At 48.2% G+C, this 23,422-nt stretch overlaps 1 protein-coding gene across 1 annotated transcript in view; it reads left to right on the forward strand.

Annotated features, from left to right (window-relative positions):
- Window positions 1–23,422, forward strand: part of SLCO3A1 (solute carrier organic anion transporter family member 3A1) — a 210,432-nt gene that overhangs the window by 170,209 nt on the left and 16,801 nt on the right. Inside the window, exons 4-7 of the mRNA XM_019533182.1 lie at window positions 1,962–2,225; window positions 17,366–17,530; window positions 20,438–20,636; window positions 21,653–21,791. Of these exons, the coding sequence (XP_019388727.1) occupies window positions 1,962–2,225; window positions 17,366–17,530; window positions 20,438–20,636; window positions 21,653–21,791 (767 nt within the window). The remainder of the gene's footprint in view (window positions 1–1,961; window positions 2,226–17,365; window positions 17,531–20,437; window positions 20,637–21,652; window positions 21,792–23,422) is intronic.

A 23,422-nucleotide genomic window follows, 5' to 3' on the forward strand; every position in this document is an offset into this window, starting at 1 on the left:
AGACTGTCACTAAACCTAACAGACAAAAGGCAGGAGAGCAGTTGCTGAGCCGCAGAGTGACTCACCCAAGGTCACATAGTAGCTCAGTGGCAGAGATCAGATTTTCTGCTTCCCAAGCCAGTGCTTTATCCAGTGGCACCTCTCCTGGTCTCCTGACTGCTTTCACTGTTCGTGCCCCACAGTGATGTCTGAGCAAAAACTCTAGGAAGTAACATGAGAAGTTGCTGAGCCAGTTGCTCATCGTTGCTGTGAGGTGGAGACCCACACATGTAACAGGTAGATGTCAAAGTGTGCCACGTAGGAGGTTCTGCTGGGCCTAGTGTCACTAACAGGCCTCTTCAGCTCGCTAACCTCGACAAGGACCCGAGTAATCTTCTGGAAGAAGCACTAGGTTTCTTCGTTCAGGTTTCTCAGTGCTTCCTTTTATGCCTGCCCTACATGGGAATCGGGACATCCTCGTACCTGGCACAGACACGAAGTCACTTCTCACCTGCTTCGAGGGTAGGGAAAACATCTGAAAGAGAAACCCACGCTGCAAGTGAACTCTTAATGCATGTCTTTCCTGCCGAGATCAATGCCCTGCCGCATGGAGCCTTTGGGCAATACCACTGTTCAAACAATGAGTAATGGGGAGGAAGCCGTGGCATGTAATGAGGGAGCCATCCGTAATCTTGGGGGCAGCACCGCGTGATAGATGGCTTTTCAGATCTGATTGTCCATAAGGGATAAGCCACTGCCAGTCTGCAAGGTTGTATTGCATGGAAGAGCCAGGAGCCCTTTTGAGTTGCCAATGCATTCACCGCTCAAACATGTGGTCCCGGTTTAGCTCTCTCTACCTTCTTAATGTGCAGTGATAATGTATTTAACATCTATATTATAGGACTCCCCTCCCCCCCCCCAGCACCTGGTTGAGTACTCCCTGTTGGCAACTGAACAGCTTGCTGTCGGGGCACCCAGACACATTATCCCAAACGTGGAGTCATGTCTGCTCTTCAGTTTGGGGTCTGTGGACACATTCCTGGAGTGCAGCCCCCTTCTCTCACTCCTCTCAGTCCAACTATCGTCCTCAAGGGACCAGACCTGACTCCTCAGTCCCACTGTAACTCTTTCCTGGTACCTAACCATGGGTGGGAGCCTGCTGCTTTTCAGCACAGCTCTTTATGAGGGATGTGAGAGATGGGAGCAAGCGTATGTCCTGACACAGATAGGCTCTGTACACCGTCTCTAAGCATGCCATAGGTTTTACTTAGAGGATAGTGCACAAGACTGCAGATATCATTAGGGGAAACCCAACCAGAATCCTAAATGCATAGGTCTTGATTCTAGCTCACGTTTCCCTTGGCAGTCCCTGGCAGTCCTCTGTTTAAGAAAATAGGGTCAGGAGAGCCTTAGTGCCAGCAGCTGCTCCTGAGTTTTCTGGTGCATAAGCCAAGAGAGGGTATATGGCTTAGTTCCTGCCCTTTTATCACTTTCCAGTTCCATGCATCTCCCCAGCCAGACTCCATCAGGTGCCCACTGCCAAGGTGACCTTCCCCACAGCAGCCCAGTACTCCTGGGTAGCAGCTAGCGTGTGTTTCCGTGGGCTGGAATTAACAGGTTGTCATGGTGAAGCCTGGGCCAGCACTTGAGAGCACTGTAGTCCAGGATGAAGGCAAAGGCAAGCCTTACCATCAACATGGGGTTTGCCGCCTGACAGGCATAAACAGAGTTCATCTCCTCACCCAGAATCCATAAACTGCACCCCAGGTTATCACAGGCCCCAGGGACGATCAGGCCTCCCTTGGACAAGGCACTACACAAATAGATGAGGCAAGAGATGTCTTGTCCATAGGGGCTTCTCACATTGTCTGTCAGTCAGTGGCTACTCAGCAGAATCCCTCAAAGCTGACTTCTTGGGTCCTTAACCTTTTGTGTTGCTCTCCCTCCTGCAGCATCACTGACGGGCGGTTTTGCCATTGCAGGTAAACTGGATATCACTCCCGACGACCCTCGGTGGATCGGCGCATGGTGGGGAGGCTTCCTGCTCTGTGGTGCCTTACTTTTCTTCTCGTCCCTCTTCATGTTTGGATTCCCGCAGTCCCTGACCCCCCGGCCAGAGCATACAGTAGAAAGCGAGCAAGCCATGCTTCCCGAACGAGAATATGAGAGGCCTAAGCCAAGCAATGGAGTCCTGCGGCACCCGCTGGAGGCAGACGACAGCACAACTTGCTTCCAGCAGCTGAGAGGTGACAAGCTGCCCTGAAACGCGTTGCATTTCTGTGGGAGCCCATCCCAGGTTAACGGCTGGTTAGATGCATAATCTGGCTCTGATTTCAGTTACCCTCATCCCCCCCATGCACATTGAACATAACCCTTCTCAGGATGTCTGCCCTTGGCTTCTAATTATCTCTGACACTTTACTTATTTTAATGGGAGACATTGTTCCACTTGAGAAGGTTTAGTTTCAGCGACAAGCTGGAGGAATCCAGGCGAGGCCGTGAGAGTTAATAAAGGGGAAGGGGGAAGAATGGAAATCAGAGCAGCTGAGAGACCTTCTCCCAGGGGCTTTGTGAACCTCTTCTGCGTAATCTGCTGCCTCGTAGCTTGGGTATGGCTGCAGGTCACACAATAGTGGGGCAAAAAAGAAACACGGCCAGTTCAAGGGGGCTGAGAGATCTCTTCCGAGAGAGTTGTGGCAGGCCAGTGCAATCCCAGGCTGCTGGGTGTAAAGGAGCATGCTTTGGTCATCAGAACAGCAAAATGCGAGAGCAGCAGGCCAGACTGTCTTGAGAAGAAGGCTGTTAGAAGAGACAAAGCCTGATAACAACCTAGAGCAGTGTTTCTCAACCTTTGAAGCAGCAAGTGCCCCCTAACTTGTGAAAATTTTAATAAGCACCCCAACACTCAATTTTCCAGGGGATTTTATATTTACAGACTAATGTGTTCTGTATGTTGGAAGAAGGGCTGTGTATATAAGGCTGTGATATGACAGATGTCTGATCTGGTGTGGATTGGGTTGCCACCTTTTACGCCGGGGCGCACAACTCGAGTATGTACCTGGGCTAGAGGCGATGTTGGCCAAAGCTAGGAGGGCTGAACGCCAAAATATTACTGGAGAATTTAAAGCACCGTGCAGTGTGTGGCGTACTACATTTTTTGCCATAGTTTTGAGAGGAGGAAGGGGTGAGAGAGGAAAAGAGGGTGAGAGAGAGAGAGGAAAAGAGGGTAAGAGAGAGAGAGAGTGTTAGGGTACCCACGTGTACCCCCTGCCTGTGTCTCACATACCCCAAGGGGTACACGTACCACAGGTTGAGAAACTATGACCTAGAATAGGGATAGGGCCTGTTGGGAGCTAGGTGGCCAACAGCATGTTAGAATAGCATCCTCTGGGCCAGTTCTCAGCTGGTGGAGGTCAGTTATGTACATCTCGTGTCCTCCAGAAACCTTTAGGGGAGAGGAGATGTTTGTAGGCCATCTAGTCACTTCCCCCACCCTGCCTCTGTAGCAGGGCTGGTGTTGCTGTCCGTAAAGCATCACAGGAAATGAGAACCAAATAACTAAATCCTTTGCCACCTAATTGACTTAATTGGGGATTGAATGATGCATCTGAGGGGAAGAGAAACAATAAATGTGTAAAGATTTTGCAGGAGAAATGCTTTGAATGATTAATGCTGTTGCGGTTTAGGAGAAGGTCAGAGATATGTGACAAGCTGAATTGATCAGCATCTTCTCTTTCTCAATATGCCTTTCTAATTTGGATTGTTTCCTGGCCTATGAGAGACAGCTCAGCCAGCAGGTCCCCCTACCTTTGATTATGGTCCTTCCTCCCATTCATCCATCTGTCTGTCTAGATAATTATACGACTGTCTTCATCAGAGTATCTGAATGCCTGTATCTGAGCATTATGTTCTGTGATGGGCAGAAGAGGTTCAAACCAAAGGAGTTCTTGCTAATTTTCAGATGTGAACAGTTGTAACATATAATGCAATTTATCTGCTGCATCAGGTGGAAGGAATTTTGCATAATCATAATGTCAAACAGAGTCCATTATTCCTGAGTTAGTCACTTTGCAGCCTAGATACAGTGTCTGCTGAGAGGGAGCCTATTACCCCTTCATGCGTGTGTGTGTGTGCATGTGTGGGTGGGCACATGTCTGTTGAAGAGGCTGATATCTGTTCGGTTAATAGTGCAGCAAGGACAGATGAGGATAGGTCATTCCTGGAGGTTTCCATTGCAGTCCACAGGGCAACACAAGGGTGAATTTGGATGTGCTTAGTCTGTTTTTGAGGGCGAGTAAAGTGTCATTCTTGCCAGTGGTTGTAAGGTATAAATAGAGACAAACATAGTAGCAATATGCCTTTAAACTCCATTGGCTAAAGACTGTTTGGGGAGTGGGCAGGCATTTGGTCCTTTTTTGCTTAAAGAAAGGAATCATTAATATATAGAAACTGCGTGTGCACATTTGTATCTATGGGGCTGGGGTATGTGTTTATTTGTGAACTGGCCTACGTGGGGAGGGGAGGGGCAGAGGGTATATGTGCGTGCTTGCAGAGGTATGCACACATGTCTTTCATTGCACTGGGCTGCTGTACAGATTTGTGTAAATCTGTGGTTTTCAGTCTTTTCAGGCTTGAGGCCCCACTATGTAGGCACCCTTAGGAAAATGCCAGCTTTTAGCTTTCACTTGTTTTTTTACTATAGAAAAATAACAGAGCAATTCTTTTGTTACAAGGAACTCAGAAAGACCGCGACAGGTCAGAATGGTTTTAACCCTGTGGAAGCCTGTTTGAAATCTTTGGGTTTATCTTGTGAATCATGTTTGCACACCCAACAGTGCTAACATTGTGTGGCATCCCTCAGAACCCTTGAAAGGATCGCGAGGCTCCCCGGGGTGCAGCAGCACCTGGTTGAGAGTCACTGGTGTGAGTGTTGTGTCTGAGCTGGGTGAGTTGAGTGTGTGTATTTTTTCTAAGTGCATCTCTATAAATATATAGGATTGTGGTGTTTATGGTGTCATGTGCGTATGGTATGTGGGTGGATGGTGGCTCCTGTGGGGACATGGTACATGAATTGTATATATATATGATATAGATGAGGGTGTCAAATTGAAATTGCTTTTGGCTTGGGACACTTCTCCAGTCTGTCCCTGGCCTTCCAGATCTGATCAGACATTGAAAGGTTGTATTCCTTTAAGACAGATGTTCCCAGCTGTTTCCTGTCTACCAGCCACCAGCACTTTGTAGTCTGGGATTATTGGAGGATGGTCGGAGATGTGCCAAGCTTTTCTGGGGTGCTGTCAGATGCAGGACTGTATTGTTAGTCTCCCTGGCTCTCTACAAGCCTTAGTGCTGGGAAGGGATGTGACTCTAATATAAAAGCGACCAACTCAAAGCCTTGGAGATGCCTTTTACAGCTCTGCCAAAGTCTAAATAGGAGGGAGGTGCTGCCCTGTGGGAAGCTGTGGCATCTTTCCCCAGGGGCGTTTTCATGCCAAGATGAGAAGGACCCTTAAGAGGAGTTTGAAAGTTGAAATGAAAGCTGGGCCTTTGAACAGCAGAAGGAGAAGCAGCAATCAAAGACACCAAGTCACCTCACTTCTAAGGCTGTCACGCTGCCCACGCAGCTCTTCCTCTGAGAAGGAAACGGCAGCGCTTGCAAGAAAAGGGACTGACCAACCCCAAGCACAAGCCCCACACCTTGGGGTGTATGCAGCGACTAGGAGCAAGCGTAGGAGGATGCCTGGGGCAGAAGGGAGTTCTGGAGTCAGCTCTGTTCACTGTCCTGCAGAGTCTGGGAGGCAGCAATATCAAACAGGTGATATTTGCCTACATTGCATCTGCCTCCCTATAGATGCCAGACTGACCCAGGTCACACAGCAAGCCTGTGTTGCAGCAGAGAATTGAACCTCTCTTCTCTTTTCTATTTACATGACCCAGGATAGTGCCATTGCAGGCCATCTTTTCCAGCGCAGCTTGGAGTGAGGAGCTGGTGCCCTAACACCACTACACCTGGGACCAAAAGACAGCAGTCTCTATCTTTTTTGTGCTGCTTGCATGTTCTGAATAGGTTTCAGGGTGGAGGGAAATGAAGGGCTCACAGCTGGCTTACACCTAGGAAATGGGGGGGAAATGCTGCACACAGTTCTTCCAAACTGTTCTGCACTCTCCTCGGCTGTGCCAGCTGTGGGCTTCCTATCCCCAGCTTTACGAATGCACTGGCCAGTGCCCCTGCCTTGGAAACCACTCAGTCTTGCCCTGGGGTGCCCTGGAGCAGTGGACAACTCTGCCAGGGTTTCTGTCCTCCTCAGCCCTGCAAATCTTTTCCTGGGGTCACCAGGTTCTCTCAGCTGAACATTGACCTGCAGCAACGCATGCTGTGTACCCGTAGCGCCCTTCTGATCTCCTGATCGAGCTGGTGGGAAACCTTTTTCAAAATGATTTTTCATTAGACTGTGCCATTTGTCTGAATCGAGGCTGTTCAACTAGGAGGCCAAGGTGGATAAATGTTGCTTCAAGGAAACATTTGCTTTCCTTCTGTGTCAACACGAAAAGGATTTGCTGTGCAATGAAATCCGCACCCTCCCCCCCTCCACCCCAAGCCCACCTGCATGTAAGAGCTTGGCATGAGGCAATGGTTCTCAACCTTTATACACTTAAGGCGCCTCTCAGAAAATGCCAGCTCTTGCTTTCACTCAGGTTTTTTGTGTATGGAAAAATGGTAGTGTAATTTTTCTGCTGCAGAGAACTCAAACAGACCACGGCAGGTCAGGATGTGTGTGACACTGTGGATTTCTTTCCGAGTCATGTTTGTCTTCTGAGTCCTGTGTAGGTGTTTGCACACCTAGCAGTGCTAATATTGTGCAGCACCCTAAACAGGATCTCCTGGCACCTGGATCGAGAATCGCTGGTATCAGAGCTTGGATCTGCATAGAACAGCTGCCCGCTTCCCTGCCTGAGCCCTTCCTCCCTGCTCTGGGCACCACCAAACCTTCTGAGTGATGCATCCAATTTTTTCCCCTTCCCTAAGAAAAGAAACCTATTGCCTTCCAAGTGGATTCCAGGCAATTAAAGGGCCATACTCCGCAGTGGGACGTAATAGTAATCATCATCATTAAGAATTACCATGTAGAGTGGTTTTCAGCTTCAAAGCACTAACTAATCATTAGTGCAAACCCTTTCCGATGGCTTGGTGAGTGGGGGCGGGGTGACTGCACACAGTCAACAAGCAGCACATCCATCCCACCTGCAGGCTTGGTGCAACTGCTGCCTCCAGGGATGTGCCTAGCACTTCACCTTTTTCAATCTGCTTGTACACATAGCATGCAGTTAAACGTGATCAGCTTCGTTCTTTGTCTCTCACCTCCTATCAACGCCTGCTCCATCCCTCCTCGGCTAGCTCTAGGTTTCTGCTACATTCTTCTTAATTAGGGACCATGCCTTTCAGCCATATCATTATTGCAAGAAGCCAGTGATTGGAGAGGCCTCACTCTGCAGGCTAAATAAGAGATTGTTTTTCATGCTGCCGTTTGTCTTCCCAGATGTGCTCTCTCGCCTAGCGTGGGCTTCCTGGTGAATTTGTCTGCCTTGGTTCTATGGTAAAGCAAAGGGAAGATTTATCCCCTTCAGAGGTATCCTTGGGTGTAATCAATAACATTTTGGGATATGTTCTGTTTCAATTACCGTTGCATAAAATATTCGTGTCAGCGGGTGTGCTCTGGATTCACCCTGGACTGAATTAGAATGGAGCTCGACCCTCTGCATCTTGCTGTCTATAATCTCTTTGATGCTGTCTCGCTCGGCTCCACTATCCAGCTTTTATTTTTGAATTGCTCTACCCTGAGGCACCACCTTTGAGCAGCACGGCATCATAAGAGAAGAAGCCATTAAGGTCCGATCCTCTGAGGTCCCAAGTGCCTGCAGCTCCCACAGGCTCTTTGACTGTATAAAGGGGATTTGATAGTGGGACAAAGGTAAACCCCTTGGACTCATTTAGAAATTCCAGTCGTAGGGCAGGGGCTGTCTATTGCCAAGCACCTGCGGACGCCGTGCCCTCTGTTGGGACCAGTGGACCCTTTCGTAACGCCAGTGATAATCATTTCAACAAAAAGAAGCCCTTTGTTATACAAGCCATAATTAACTTTTGGAACTCATTGCTGTAGGGTGTTATGAGGTAGAGCCAGGTTGAAAAAGGGATTAGAAAATGTAGCGAGGATCAGGCCCTCGGGGACTGTTCAATACAAAGCTGAAATTCCTAACGCTGGGTCTGTTGGTACCTGGGAGGTCACTCTCTACATGTCGTCTGTTATGCTCTTCTTGAAAAGCAGGGGTGGCCAATCTGCACACACATGCTGCAAGCGGCACAGGCAGGCTCTGTGATTTGGGGGGGACAGGGAGCACAGCAGCAGCTAGGGAGGGAGCAGAAAGGAGAGCAGCAAATTGGGGAGGGGAAGGGGATCGCGGTGGCACTTGAGGAGGGTGTTGGCCTAATTTGTGGGCTGCCTGTCACAAAAGTTATAAAGCATGCATAAATTGCCATTCTGGGCTACAGGATACTGAGCGAGATGGCCTCCTCCCCTGACCCACTCGGGCAGGAGCGTTCCTAACTATACAGTGCCCAGCTAAGTCTGTGGGAATCTTTCCAGTTAATTTTACTGGCAATGAATCCAGCCTTTAGGGCTGCATCCTGGTCCCATACAACTCAATGGGCATTTTTGCTCAGTGGGGATAAGTTTGTCCTCAGAGTTGCCACCTAGCTGTATTCATCTTGCCTGAGGAACGCGGGTGAGGAGTAGACAAGCAGGGGGGGTTTCTGAATAGGAGCCATCTCCCTCATAACCCTTCACCCAGCAAGCGAGTTATAATTCTTGGTTTGCCACTTTACAGCTTGGTGCCAGGGAAATAGCACCACACATAGGTCATCCTAATTGGACACAGAAAAGTCTCAAAAGTTTTATTTCAGATGCACACCCACATGGGGATGATTGATGACAGAGATCAGAACTGGTTTGGGAGGGAAATCGCACCACCTTTCTCAAGTGTTCTTCCAAAAATCCCAGGGCTGTCTGGGTCATGGATATCATACCCAGTGCTTCAGCATTCCTGCTTTTGTCCCAGCTAACCCAGGATGCACACATCCCAAGATGTTAGAATTGTACCACACTTGTCTCGAATCAAAGCAGTCCTTCTTTATTTAGCTTCAGCACTAAGCTGGTATTTGATAAATGTAAAGTGCAGGGTGGTACTCAAAACACATAACGTGGGACTGGGTGTCTTGGCTCCAGCTCCGTGTCTGGCTTGTTGTGGAATCTGGAGTAAGCAGCTTCACCAAAGTTAGTGCACCATCCATAGCAAAGGAAATAGCGCTGACCTGCTTAATGAGCTTCGATAAGTTGATGATAAGATTTTAAAGTGCTTGGAGATCTTCACGTGGAAGGCACCATAAAATAATCGTGCTCCCTTAGAAGCAAAACCGTCTTGTTTAAACATAATCATTGATTAGTAAAGTGGCAAGAGAGATTATAGGCAGTGAGTCAATTCATAGTATGGTGTCCCAGCATGGTATGCCCATGGTTTGGCATGGTGTCCCAGCATGAAATCCATTCTGTAAAAGGGGAGAGGGTACAGCGACTCAGAAAACACTCAGTTCTTCTAGTATAATTTTCTTTTATTCCTTTAGACATTCCCTGAGCCTCATCTAGAGTACTCAGTGCTCTGGGGGACTTGTCTCTCTCCAAGGAACTAGCAGTCAAGAAGAAACACAGTCCACGATCAAGGGGTGTAGGCTGTAGCCGTGTTGGTGTAAGGACACAGGCAGACAAGTTTCTTTGCAGAAATCCAATATCTTTTATTAGACCAACTCAAATACAGTAGTTGGAAAAATTCTTCTTGGCAAGCTTTGGGGCATTTGTGTGTTTGGGCCTGTCACGCCCCAATGACCGGTGCACCCTTGACCTGCGAGCCTGAGTCGGCATGACCGGCTTGGCGCGAGGGCGGATTTATGACCGGACAGGTGGGTGTTAACAGCAAGCAGGAGTCAGATGATTTAAAGCATACTGGTTACACAGAAAGTTTATTTTACTTACGCTACTGATGTGATGCAGCGTAGGCAGAGGAGTTGATTTATTCAGTTACAGCATGCAGATATCATGTTACCCAGCATTTACAGGGTGGGTAAGAGAGTTGCTTGTTACAGATTCCGAGCGATTCACATAAGCCGTTGCAGTCTGCAGATTACCAAGAGCTCTTGATAAGAAAGATAACGAGGGAGATAATCGAGTCGGCAAGGACAGAGTTACGCTGAGATAAAGATCGGAGGCGGGGAGATGTTTGTAAGAGGCCACTTTACAAACTGTGTCTCCTGGGTGTGGAGAGTTCTCCGCTTTGGGCGGAAGTTCTTTCAAAGTTATACTTGGCAAGGTGACCAATTACTACACGCCAGGCATGAATAATTAACGAGTTGGCACTTGTGCTCTCTTTGTTTGCTCAGGTTTCAGAAAAAAAGGGGGTTATTTTTTGCTTGGGTAATACTGGTCCTGTTTGGTCACAGGAGGGTGAGCATAGTACATTATTTAATTTTACAACTTCACTAAAGTCAGCTAATTTGGAGTTTCATTTTTATCTGGTCACCATGGGTACCGATATCTTTCGTGCTGAGTTGTCAAGGTCAGTTTCTCTCTCGTATGGGAGCTCAAGTGATTTGAAATGAGGCACAAATAGGGGTGTGTATATGCAGCACTGTTACAAACTAAAGAATAATAGTGTGAGACTACAATTACAGAGTTTGTTGTGTTAGCTTCAGACCTTTTGCCATCTGACCTTTTGCCATCAGCATCTGAAGTCAAAGACTTTGATCTTTGACAGGGCCCAAAAGCTTGCTAAAAAAAATTTTCCAACTATTTGAGTTGGTGTAATAAAAGATATTGGATTTCTCAAAATCTATGGTTAAAGTACCTAAGACACCAGCACCCTGAATCCCCATCAACTCAGCATCATCTAGGGAGGGATCTGCACCTTGAGAGATTGCAATCCAAGTGCCAATGGAGTGGAGACATTCAGGGCATCTTCATCATGGCCACCAGCCAGGACCTTATTAGGATGCTCCTCCCACACTCTCCCACTTTCCTGGAGCCAAGCCTGGCAGGTAAGACCTTGCTAAGGTTGTCTCCTGTGGTGGCTCTCAGAGGGAGCAGCCTCAGAGCGATGCCCCAGAGTAGGCACACATGGCATCGGTGAGCAAAGTAGGTTTAGGAACGTCCCAGCTTGGAGCAGGCTGCTGCTGCAGTGCAAACAGAGGCTCAGCAGCTTCTAAAATGCTTAATCTGGTCAGGGGAGTGGTTCAGGGAGGCAAGTAGTGTTGGGTCCCACGCTGCACCCCTAGCAGCTCCACTGTAGCTCTTTTGCCTAGTAAGGGCCATGGTCAGAGCAGATGCAGGTGCTTCTCTTCAGCGTAAAGGAGTTCAGCTTTTGTCTGCCTATCGCCTCCACACACTTTCTCAAATGCAGCATCTGCATATCAGTAGCTGTGGTTAATTCACGGGGCCTCTCAGTCTTCATACTTCAGGGTATAAACTGATCAGCAGCTGGGGTCAGGGAGAGAATCTTTGTTTCTGAGATAAAATATTGCACAACTGCCTAGGTTCATTACAGGGGTGGGGAGGTTTACATCTTCCTCTGAAGCGTCAAGTAAAAGCCACTGCCAGAGGCAGGATAATAGAGTGGAGGGACCAACGATCTGTTTTACTGTGCATGACAAATCGGATGCCCCCGTATGAACATTTGTAGTTGCTTCAAGCCCAGGTCTCTCACAGGAAGCCCATTTGACACAGTGTCATCCTATTTCTTTGTGCCCTTTACGGTATCAGTTTTACTCAAGGCCTTGTAGAGTTTGGTGTATTAAAGTCACCTTAGTTATCTTCAGTGCCTCTTGCTTTCTTCCATCTTTTCTTTTATATGAGCTGCCTCTTTCCATGAGAGAGTGTCTTCATCTTCCCTACATCGTTTTCTTCTCATACCCTTTAGCCACACGAATGCTTTGCCATTTTCTGCTGTTCAGGTCTGAGATGTGTTTCTATTGCTGCTGCTTGAAAATAGCACTATCTTTTGCACTCTTCTCATTGCCCTGTTCTAGATGGACTGGGCTATAAAACACCCTCTAATTTATTACTCTGCTACCTATGTTCCTCATCTTTACTGCAAATTGAAAACACATCCTTGTTAAGATGCACCAACTGGAAAAAGGGGCCTTGACAATTATAATGTGCCAAACAATTCATCTCAAGCACCAACATGATGGTAATAGTTCGCCATTCCTGAAGAGTAGTTAAACCTCAAATAATGAGGTTGCCAATTATCTCTTGTACTCCCCAGTGTTTAGTCACAAATCAAAGTTACTTGGTAGATGTAAGGGGTATTTCCCTGTGACTGCCGGACCGGGGAAGAATTTGGCACCTGCAGCTACCTACACAGTTGATACCTCTGAAAAAATCAGGCCCCTGGTGATTAATTCTGGATATTTCATAGAGTATTAAATGAAGTGAAGAGGGTGGGGAGATCAAGAATAGGAAGAGGATGGGCCTGGGGAAAGTGAGGGTGTCATACATCTGCTCTGGGGGTGTGCTTTAATTAGAGCAGCTCTGAAAATTGCTGTGATTAAAGCACTCCAGCAGCCTCCGGTGTCACTCATATCAGCGTCCCCATGCTGAAAAGTGGCAGCAGGGACGCTTTAAAGCTCATCAAATGCCACCATTTTTGAGTGCAGGGACACTGACATACGTGACACCGGAGACTTGATTAATCGAGTCTGCTCCGATGCACTGTAATTACAGCATGTTGGAGAAGCCTCATTGCACTGTATAGGCACCCTGAGTGCCTGAGCATGGAAGGCCCACATTTGGTTAAGCATTGGACTAAACATGTTTCGTAGTAAGGAGGAAACCTCTGTCTACTGCTACTCTGGAAACTGAAGGCATGAACAATGCAGTGGCAGAAAAATTCTCTTCTCCAAAGCGTCTCTGTGCGGTGATAGTGGTGGGGGTGTCAAATGAGCGTCTCACTCAGAGCATCCCAGCATGATTCTCTCTCCACCACATCAGTCATGCCTGTTGAACTTTCAAGGGATTTCTAGAGACACAGTCTTTGGTTTCCACGTAACGACCACCCTGCGCCACGTTGTCAGATGGAATTGAACCCTGAGACCTGTAGCTCCAAAGTGCAGATGTCAGCTGTGAGCCAAACAGCTCAGTTATTCATTCAGCCTGTTCTTAAATCTCATCAACACCTCTGAGACTTAAGCACCTGTTAAAGTGCTTTACTGTGTGTTTTGCTGAATCTGGCCCTTAGCGGGGAGCAGTAGCAAAGGGCTGTGGGTCAGCCCAAAGAAAGATGTGTTAGCCAGCATATGGTACATTTACTAAGTAGTCCCCATGCAGCCGTCACTCTGACATCCCAATCCAGACGTCCACACACATCCCTTCGTCCCATTAAGAGATTTAAAACTCTACCACTAACTTTTAGTCTCCTCTTCCCCTCCCAAAGCAATGATGCGGGTTAACTCGTGGCCATGGTTGAGTGTGAAGAGAGGCATTTTTGTGGGAGCTTTTATTCATTTTGTACAGGGAAGAAAAGTAAAAGGAATGATCTGGACCTCCTTGGCAAGATGAATGGGCTGCCAGATGCTTGCTCACTTGATCTTTGAACATCTCCTTTAGTTGTACGTTATAGTAATGCCTGCTGCTGGGCAATTAATCTAGACACTGTACAAAGACACAGTAGGGGGCAATACCTGTTCCAAAGAACTTACATCTGAATAGACAAGGGGCAGCAGGGGAACGGAGAAATGAAGCAGCTTGCCAAAGGGCATACAGCAGGGCACTTACAGAGCTAGGAAGACAACCCGGGTCTCCCGGTTCCCCATAGACCAGGTTGCCTCTCTGAGATAAGCGCTGGACTCTCTCTAAGCTGACACAGTACAAGACGAAGGCTTTGTCCTTGCCAAGGCTTTTGGTCCAGGCCACAAAGAGTTTCTAAATAAATCCCTTGCAAGATGCTACTCCCTCACTTGAAAAGGCAACTTGTTATTTCCCGTTAGCCTTTTGTGTCTTTGATTTCAAATTGGCACCAGGGAGCATCTGAAGGAATCCACCAACTTTATACAAATTGAACTCCAGAGGCACAGCAGGCAGTGAGGCATTAAATATGACTTTCTGAGCTGAGCTCTGCCAAGTTCACCTTTGCTTTCTTCCTCCTTGTTCTGGTAAGAAGACGGATGCAGTAGGTGGCCACCGAAGAGCTGATTGAGGAAGCAGGTGGCTGCTGGGAACCAATCAGGAGCTGAATTTAGTCGCCCTTTTTATTTTTCCTATTCTTCTGGAAAAAACAAACAAACAAAAAAACCCCACTTCTCTTGCACGTTCATTATGCCCAGCAAAATCCTCAGGAAACAAAGGCTTTGTGCAGCACAAAGCATAGCAGCGATGGAGGAAACTGGGAACTGTGGAATCGCCTTTTTCTAGAGAGTTGGATCGAGCTAATTATACCCCCGTTCAAACAGACCCGGCAGAGCCCGAGCAGCATAACAAAGAACCTCACATGTGCCTGCTGCAGCCAGTGCTATTGTATTTTGAAAAAACTAGGAAAGGCCTATGAGAAAACAGGCAAAAACTGGAGAAATCTGTCATCTGCCAGATCCTAATACGCAGATCAGGCTGGGGGGTGGGGAGGGGCGAAAATATTTCAAAATGCAAACAAGGCCCATTGAGGCTCCACTAACACTTCCGAGAGATAATTTTCAAACTTAATGATTTTCACATTTAATTCAGGGGGAAATTAGTCATCAGGTATTAAGACAAAGCAAGGCTCTCTCCTGTGTTCAGAGTCTATACCGTTGAAGCTGCATTATCTCTGGAATAATTAAAATGCTCGCTGAAGTAGAAAATGCACTATCTGATTCATTAGCCAGATTTCCCTTTGTAAGGTAATCACTCCCCAACTCACGTCGGCTTATCGGAAATGGAGAGATGGGTCTGAAGGGATCTCAAAGCCTTAACGGATAAAGAGGGAGGAGCCAGGAGACCCTGAAGATAGAGCAAACGCATTTTGTGCTTTGACACGTGCACGGCAGCGTAGTACCTTGTGTTCAGTTAATGAATTTAAGCAGGCTTGTCTGGAAAGGCAGAGTCCAGTTCCACCCATCTGTCAATCTGTGCAGCACGCAGATAACTCGGCATGTCCAGAGGAGCTGAATCCCATAAGTGAAGGGTCGCCGTGCCCAATGGCTGCTTGTAGTAGGCAGTAGGCATCTGTCTGTCTTGCGAGACAATAACGCTATGCCAAGCGTGACGTCAGCTCGCTGAAGGTAATCCTTGCTTGAAAGATAAAGCAAAACTGGAGTGCAAAAATCTGGGCAGTGTATGTAGAGGGACTGAACTGGCCACACAGCAGGGTCCCCTTCTCAGCTTTGCTGGCTTAATCCAAAGGAAAGGCAGGTGCCAGTACGTTTGGAGCCAGTTTGGGCACAGGAGCTACCAGAGCAAAGGAGATCATCCATTTATACATCTATCAGGATTTCACCCCTAGACTGGTTGCTGACCAGGGTTAAAGAGCCCAGTCTACCCTATCTTCGGAGTGGACTTCAGTTCCACAACTTTTCGGCAGCCTTGTAGCCCTGGGAGCAACAGGGTAGTTCAGGTTGCAGCTCCCTCCGCACTTGAATGCACAGAAATAGCTGTACATGCACGCAGCAGAGCACCTGGACAGTTGAGAGCATGCGAGAGAGAGAGAAAGAGAGAAAATGCAACCTTTCTCTGGGGTCCAAGGAAATGCAAGGACAGCTACAATCTGTATATGCTTATGACTGAAGAAAAATGAGCAGCTGAAGGTATACGACTGATGAGGGACACCCCAGCTTATGTTCGGATGTGCACAGGGTACTGTCAGAAGTAGACAGATGGAAGCACAGAAAAGGAAAGCTGGCAGAAGAGAGCACTGGGACATAGATTGCCTTCTTGACAATTTTTTTCCCCACAAAAAAAATTGAAAGAAGCAAAAAGACACACTTCGAAACACCGTATATCTCGTCCCCAAAATCATGAGATTTAAAAGAAAAAAACAAACAAACAAATATTGGTTTCTTTCTCTTTTTCTCTTCTGGTTTCTTCGGCCTTGTGTTATGAGGACATCACGTTTCCAAGCTCTACAAACACGGCAGCTAAAAATCTTACCTAAATGCTGAGATTCTCTCAGAATCGTATGTATCCAGGATCTAGGCCTTTCAGGAAGACACCAGGTATCAGAAGGCTTGTGATAAAATTGCGAGAGCTGACAACACTGCTAACAGTATCAGAGCTAGATAAAAAATGGCATTGAGAGCTCCCTTTCTGGCTTCTCAGAAGCTACCTCTGTCTAATCCTTGCATCTTTCAGACTCTGTGCCCATGTTGGGACAGTGAAATGGTTAGGACTTGGAATGTACTTTGTGCCCATAGCACTTTTCTTTAGGCAAACTGTTATCCCAAATATCAGAATAGTCCCCGAACAGCCTAGGCAACTGATAGGGGAGGCACGGAGGGGGCACGTGCCCCCGCTGCAGGGCCATGCCCACCGTTGACACTGCCAGTGGCTTCTGCGGGTGCTCGCCAGCTCCGTTCCTACCTCTGGTAGCTTCTGTGGGTGCTTGCCCAGACTCCGGAGGCACCAGTCACCCATGCCAGATGGTGAGATCTTTGCAAAGTCCAGCAGGAAAAAGCAAAATAATTTCCTTTTTTTCTGAATGCAAGTCAAAATGCAACAAAGGCACCCATGTCCCCCCACCAGGTCCTGCCAACCTACTGACTGGATGCTCCATTCCACACTCATGGTCTTGCGTGCTCTAGGAAATGGGAAGCATGCCTATCCCGATAAACCCAGCACCCCAGCAGGCACTAGCAGGCTGTCCCAGCAGAGAGAACAAGGCTTAAACAGATTCTGGTGGGTTTGTGAACAAGACAGTTCACCTCTGGAGTCTTTTCAGTGTGTTTAAGCAATCCCAAATCAGGACAGAAGTTTCACCATCCTGGACCTAATAAGGAAGACTGAGGTTCAGCAAGAAATTAGGGAAGTGCTATATGAGGCTGGTTTTTTGTAAGTGGCCTTTATTGAACTAGAGCCTGTGTCTTGGAGAAGCATTCGGTGCTGGATGGGGATCTTTGATGTTAGGCATAGATGAGACGACTCTGGGCTTTCTGCTTTTGTGTTGCTTAGTTCTGGAAGGCCTTTCTCTGTGTAAGGTGGGGAATTTGTCTTAGACTCCTGTGTTTGTCCCCTGAGAGCTGAGCAGTCCCTTGCACCTCGAAGGAAACACAGGGAGAAGCTTCCTGAAAATCTTTTCTTCTTATTTTTTTTCCTGCATTGTAGTGATCCCCAAGGTGACAAAGCACTTACTTTCCAACCCTGTCTTCACCTGCATCGTCCTGGCTGCCTGCATGGAGATTGCTGTGGTCGCTGGCTTTGCTGCCTTCCTGGGGAAATACCTAGAGCAGCAGTTCAACCTCACCACTTCGTCAGCTAATCAGCTCTTAGGTGAGTAGTCATCTTTACTGACCACCCAACTCATCCAATTCCTCTCACAGTAATAGCACGTTACCTTTCGATAGCTTCCTTCATTTGAGGAGCTCAGGACATTTTGAAAATTGAATACGTAGGCAAGAGAGGAGGTAGCTGCAGGAGCACAAAGCTGAGGCCCAGAAAAATTACATTTTTTAAAAATCCTTTATTTTGGGTGCCTCCATGTTTTAGAACCTGACTGCAGTCATCAAGTTCCTTGTTTGCAGAAGCTTGCATGTCTCCATCCATGGAGGTTTTTAAGGCCCAGCTTGACAAAGCCTTGGGCTGTTCTAGTTAGGGACTGTCCTGCTTTGTGCAGGTGGTTGGACTATTTGTGACCTCCTGAGGTTCCTGCCAAGCCTCACTTTCTGTGATTTTATCGTTTATACAGCAGCAGTTGAGTTTCTGAGGAATCAGGGGTGCTCTACCCTTTTGAAAATCAACCCCACACTGTCAAAAATTTGGTAACCCAAACAGTGAGTCACCCAAATTTATGAATGGGCTGACAGCACTTAGGGAGCATGTCCACATGAGACATTTACTGTGGAGATGCCTAATTAGCTCTGCAGTAAACGTCTCAGTGTGTGCACATGTGCCCCATTAGGCTGCAGTCAAATAATAAAATCTACCGTAGGATAGTACGGTGTAACCTCATAAATCCGGCGTCCTTGGGATCTAGCACCTGCTGGAAATTTGAAAATTCTGGATTTTTGAAACTGTGTGGCCACTGCTCTGGGACTGGCTACTCCCAGATGTAGTGCATTTTTTTTAAAGTGCCGGATTTTTGAGAACTCTGGAATTTTGAAAACTAGATTTATGACATTTTACTGTACTTGTAAAGTCAAGTGCTAGCCTACTGCAGAGTTTTTTTAGTGTGCAAAAGTGCACGTGTAGATGCCGATGGGGCTGCTTGAGGCACAAGAATTATTTATGCAGACACTGCCTGCCAGCTAGTCCCACACTGGAATACCCTTGTGCCCCAGCCATCCCCTCTGCAGCATGTTGAGCCAGGAGCAGCCCTGGGCTGGCAGGCTGACCCCCCTGGGCCCTCTGACAGCCGAGGTGCACCAACCTGGCTCAGTGTACTGTGGTCGTTCAAACACAGTACCCATAAGCAATAAACTCCGGTGCAATATGTGCCAAAGTTTATTGCTGCACATTAATTGTGTGTACCTGCACCCAGTGAATCCCCAGCAGAGCCAAGAACCAAAGCTCCCCTCTCGGTCCTGTGCTCAACACATTAGGCCATGCTAAGCCATGATGGTTTCTCTAGATTTAATCTGTTTTTATGAGCTACAATGGGATACAGCAAAGGCCACCTTTTAAATGTCCTGACCTAAAGCAGAAATCCCCAACAGCTATCCACAGTGTTTTGGGGTCAGTGGGCCCGAAGGAACAGAGGTGCTTATCTAGCTAAGATCTATGCCTGCCTAATGGCTACAGTTGTCTGCACGGACGGGGAGCCCAGTTCCTCTGGAAAGCTCTCATGTCCACCTCGGTTTGGTGCATTTCAAATGGGAAGTGCAGCCAACAGAAAGGCCTCAAGCAGCTGTTCTCATAGCCCATCAGATGCATCCTGGTCATGCTTCGAGCAGCTTCTGATTTTAATATCACACTAAAGAACTTGTTGGCTGCTGTCCTGCTGCTGGCTCCTCTCCATTTTTAATTTAAATGAACTTAGTGTAGCATTTCCCAGCTACTGCTCGTGAGGGTCTTCACATTCAGAGACCTTGCTGCAGAATTTAGATTCAGCTTGTCATGTCAACACAAGGCCTTTGGGTATAACTAGCAGCAGCGGGAGGTGGGGGGCAGTGAGCCAGAAAAGGCCCAACATGGTGAGACATTTCCTTCGGCAGCTTTCCAAAATGACTAGGGAGTGTGAGAACCAAACTCAAAGGTCTTTAAAGAAGCTAGCTTTTCAGACAGCACTGATCAGTGAAATGCTTTAGATTAGGCCTCTTTGAGGAGCCTTGAGTTGGGCAGACAAAATCCCTAGTCCCTTTTGCAAATCTTGGATGAGATTTGTTTGACTATGTGGGAGGCACTTGCCACAGGGGCTATATGAACTGGAGTAGGATTGTTTAGCTGGTGGCCCAGGGGCATCGTGGAGCCAGTAAGGGGTTAAATTGTCACCCCAGGGCCTCTGCCTGGCTTTTGCTTCCCCCATCTTGCTGGCTGCAGCAAAGTCTCTAGGCTCCCCTTCCTTCCTCTGGCTGTTGCTTGCCACCCACTCCTCAGGGAGTGGGGCAGTGTGGTGTGCCGCGTGGGAAGCTGAGGGTGAATCTGGAGCTGTGAGGGTACATGATGCAATGTGGGGAGAGTGGGAGGAGAGGGTCACCCCATGCAGTGCAGTGGGGGGACGCACAGTGCAGCTGTGGGGGAGGAAGGGGTCCGTACAGGCACATGGCGCGGTGGAGCGGTAGTGTCACCACACTGTGCCACCTGGGAGCCTGTGGCTTTTGCTGGCATGGCCCATGCATAATACAGGCCCCGCTGGTGTAGCCCGCGAGGCAGTGACCATTTAGACACTGGACAGCCCGGGTTTGAATCATTAAAAAATTGGGCTGTAGGTAGAATTGCGGATGGAGAGGTCTGCACCAGATGGCACAGTAAGGAGGAAGAGTGGGGACCAGATGAGGTTGTCTTGCCATTGTCCTCTCAAACTGGGAACCTGCTTGCTCCTGAGAAGACTGTGCATGCACAGATAAGCATCCAGTCTCTGGGATGCTTCCCCACATTGGCACTGCTCACCATGAGGGGTTTTCCCTGTCACCAGCACCCTGAGATAGTCACTGAAAAGTAACCATGCGTCCTTCTACAGTTTGGTCTTCCAACTCTTACTGTCCCATCATGCCTCTCCCTAACCTTTTCTTCCTCTTTCAGGCATGACGGCAATCCCATGTGCATGTCTGGGCATATTCCTGGGCGGTCTCCTGGTGAAGAAGCTCAGCCTGTCTGCACTCGGAGCCATCAGGATGGCCATGCTAGTTAACCTCGTGTCCACAGCTTGTTACGTCTCGTTCCTCTTCCTAGGCTGTGACACAGGTCCTGTTGCTGGGGTTACTGTTCCCTATGGAAACAAGTGAGTGCACACTGAATTTCACCTCCATCCCTCACACCCACCAGCCCATTATTCTGGCTGGACAGTAAAGCACAGTGGCACGTTACCTCAACTAATCTGCTCGTATCCGTTCTGGTTTTCTGTCTGGCTGTCTTTTATTGCAGCCATCACTCGAATATTCAAGTGCCTCCAGGGCTAAGTAACAATACAGACTAACAGGACTGCTGCACACGTACACGAGGGGCTGCATGAGGGAAACGCCACTAAAGTCATTAACGTTGCAGCTGATATCACCTTGGCTGAATGTACCCTGTATCACAGAAGTGCTAGGAAATAAGTCATAAAAAGAAACGTAGGAAGTAACTTCCGTTGGGCTCAGCCCAAGTGGCAAGAGACAGAAGGTCAGTTATTTACAACCTGTGGACACTTACTCCCACTGCCGAAGTCGGGCAGAATCACGGGTACATGCCACTGCTGAGAATCAGAGAGATCCCTTACCTTCGAGTGCCTGACTGAGGATTTCAGGTGAAATGGGGCACATCCTTTTGTAAACTTGGGTATTTACTGCTGCCCAACACGCTGCCTGGCTGCATTTTCGGTGGCACGTTAGGACCCGGTGTGCCCTGTGGAGCTGATGGGACACTCTGAGGCTGTGTTATTTCACGGTTCTCCAGATGTGATGGGGTCCTTCCCCCTCTCTGCTACTAGTTGTTCCTATGCTAGATGCATACTGTCCAGCCGCTCCTGCCTTGGAGCGCTGCTGGCCTTGGGCTACACAGTGCTAAAATGTGTCTGGTGCAACTTCACTTAAAATTCCCCCTCTCAGTCCTGAGCTACCCTAGAGAGATGATAGCACCAGAAGGGGTAGTGTGTTTTTGTTGGTGGCAGAGTATATGACCTAGAGTTTTTTTCTGCTGCCCCTCATGCCATGTTTCCAGTTGTTGGCTTCCCAAAGCCTTTGTCATGGAGCGCTGCTTGAGGAAGCAAGTGGGGGTCATGGCACTACCCATGCATTTCTGACTCTGCTTCTTTTACAGTGCAACTCCGACCTCACCCTTGGACCCATATTCCCCCTGCAATAACAACTGTGAATGCCAGACCGATTCCTTCACTCCAGTCTGTGGGGCAGACGGGATCACGTACTTATCCGCCTGCTTTGCTGGCTGCAACAGCACGGTAATTGTCCTGATTTACTCAGTGTCTCCTAGCCATCTGCGCGGGTGGGGGTGTGTGTGCATGTGTATGTTTGGGTGAGAGAGACAGAGCGAGATACAGATGTGCAAGGCTGCAGTATATCCTGTACAGAGCCGCTCATTGTCACACAGCAGTGGCTGAAGCCCCCTAGCCGCGTCTTCTCACCTAAGAGTGAGAGCAACTGAATAGGCCGTCTTTCACTGGCTCACATAAATGTCTCTGACAGTCTCCCGACATCACATAAAGATCTATCAGACCCCAGAGTGACCAGCCTGGGCCTGTGGCAGAGTCCAGACCCACCTGGAGGGACTCACGGGTTCTGCGCCTGGCCGCTTACAGAAAGATGGTTTGCTTCCCGCTGTATCCCCTCTTTCTCCTCATTCCTGTTTCTTCACAGGCCCTAATTCCTCTGCTCTCCACCGTCCTGCCTTCCTCATTCCCTCTTCCTTCCCTTTTCCTCCTTTTCCTCTGCCGTTTCAACCACTTTTTCTCTATTCTCCCTTCTCAGCCAGAGTCAAGAACAGATGACCAGCAGAGCAGCAGGGATTCCAGCTCACATTGATAGCCACAGGCACTCTGTTTATTCAGTCTCGCTATCTCTGGGTTTGTTTCATTTAAAGAACAAACCCTCTCTGGGGAAGGAGACCAGCTCTTTAGTGACTCACAGTCTCCTATGATGCCTTTTAAGATGAGGGATTTTTTTTGGGGGGTGGGGGAGAAAGAAATGCCTGAAAAGACTGTCCCATTATTTTTTTATTATTATCGCAGTTTTGCTATCTTAAGACTGATCACTGCAGGAATTAAAGGGGCTCCATGGATACTAGGATCCTTAGTGCTACAAGCGAGATAACAAAAGACAGATTGGCCAGAAATCTCTTCTGAAGCACTCCAGGCCCCTTGCTCTTCTGCGTACCCGGGATCTTATTAAATGAGACTGGGTGCAGTGGCTGCTCACAGCTGCCGAAGCGGCACAGTACGCCATGTCCAATTATCCCTGCTCTGCTTTGCCCTTCTTTATTTGTGAAACTGTATTGCTTTGCAGTTCCCCCCACTTGCCCTGCCTCTGATATGCTCAATGCTCTGCCTCTCCTTTCTAGTGAGCATACCATGTAGATCGCTCACTTTTAATCCTAAGCCACCCCAGCGGAAACTGGGAAATCATTACATCTCACAAAAAACAAAGGACAGCTTCCTGCCTATCTCCACTGTGCCAGTCCAGAGACAGATGTGTTGTACAGCTACTGGGTGTGTGAGAGGAGGCAGGCAACTCAAAATAAGCAGGTTGGTGCTTAAGGAGGGCAGAGAAAGATGGGCATTAAAGCTGAACTCAGTTCCCTCCACGAAGGAACACACAAGCCTGGAACAACCGGGAGGCTGAGACAAGGGCTCACTGCTAATAAGCAATGAGTCATGGCACACAGTAGAAATCTCCTGCCATTTAGCCACCCTGCAGGGTACCAGCCCTTGCATCTGACCTCATTGGCATCTTCAGAGTCAGATTTTCAGCGGGCAGGTGCTAGGTGGGGATTTTTTTTACTTTCCACAAGCAGGTGCATCTATTTTGGTGGCAGGCTGGATTTGTGTCAGCCTCTCTTCCACCCTCTAGTGACTGC

This window comes from Crocodylus porosus, unplaced genomic scaffold (assembly GCF_001723895.1).
Source record: "Crocodylus porosus isolate Cpor-Errol unplaced genomic scaffold, CroPor_comp1, whole genome shotgun sequence".
NCBI lineage: Eukaryota > Metazoa > Chordata > Crocodylia > Crocodylidae > Crocodylus > Crocodylus porosus.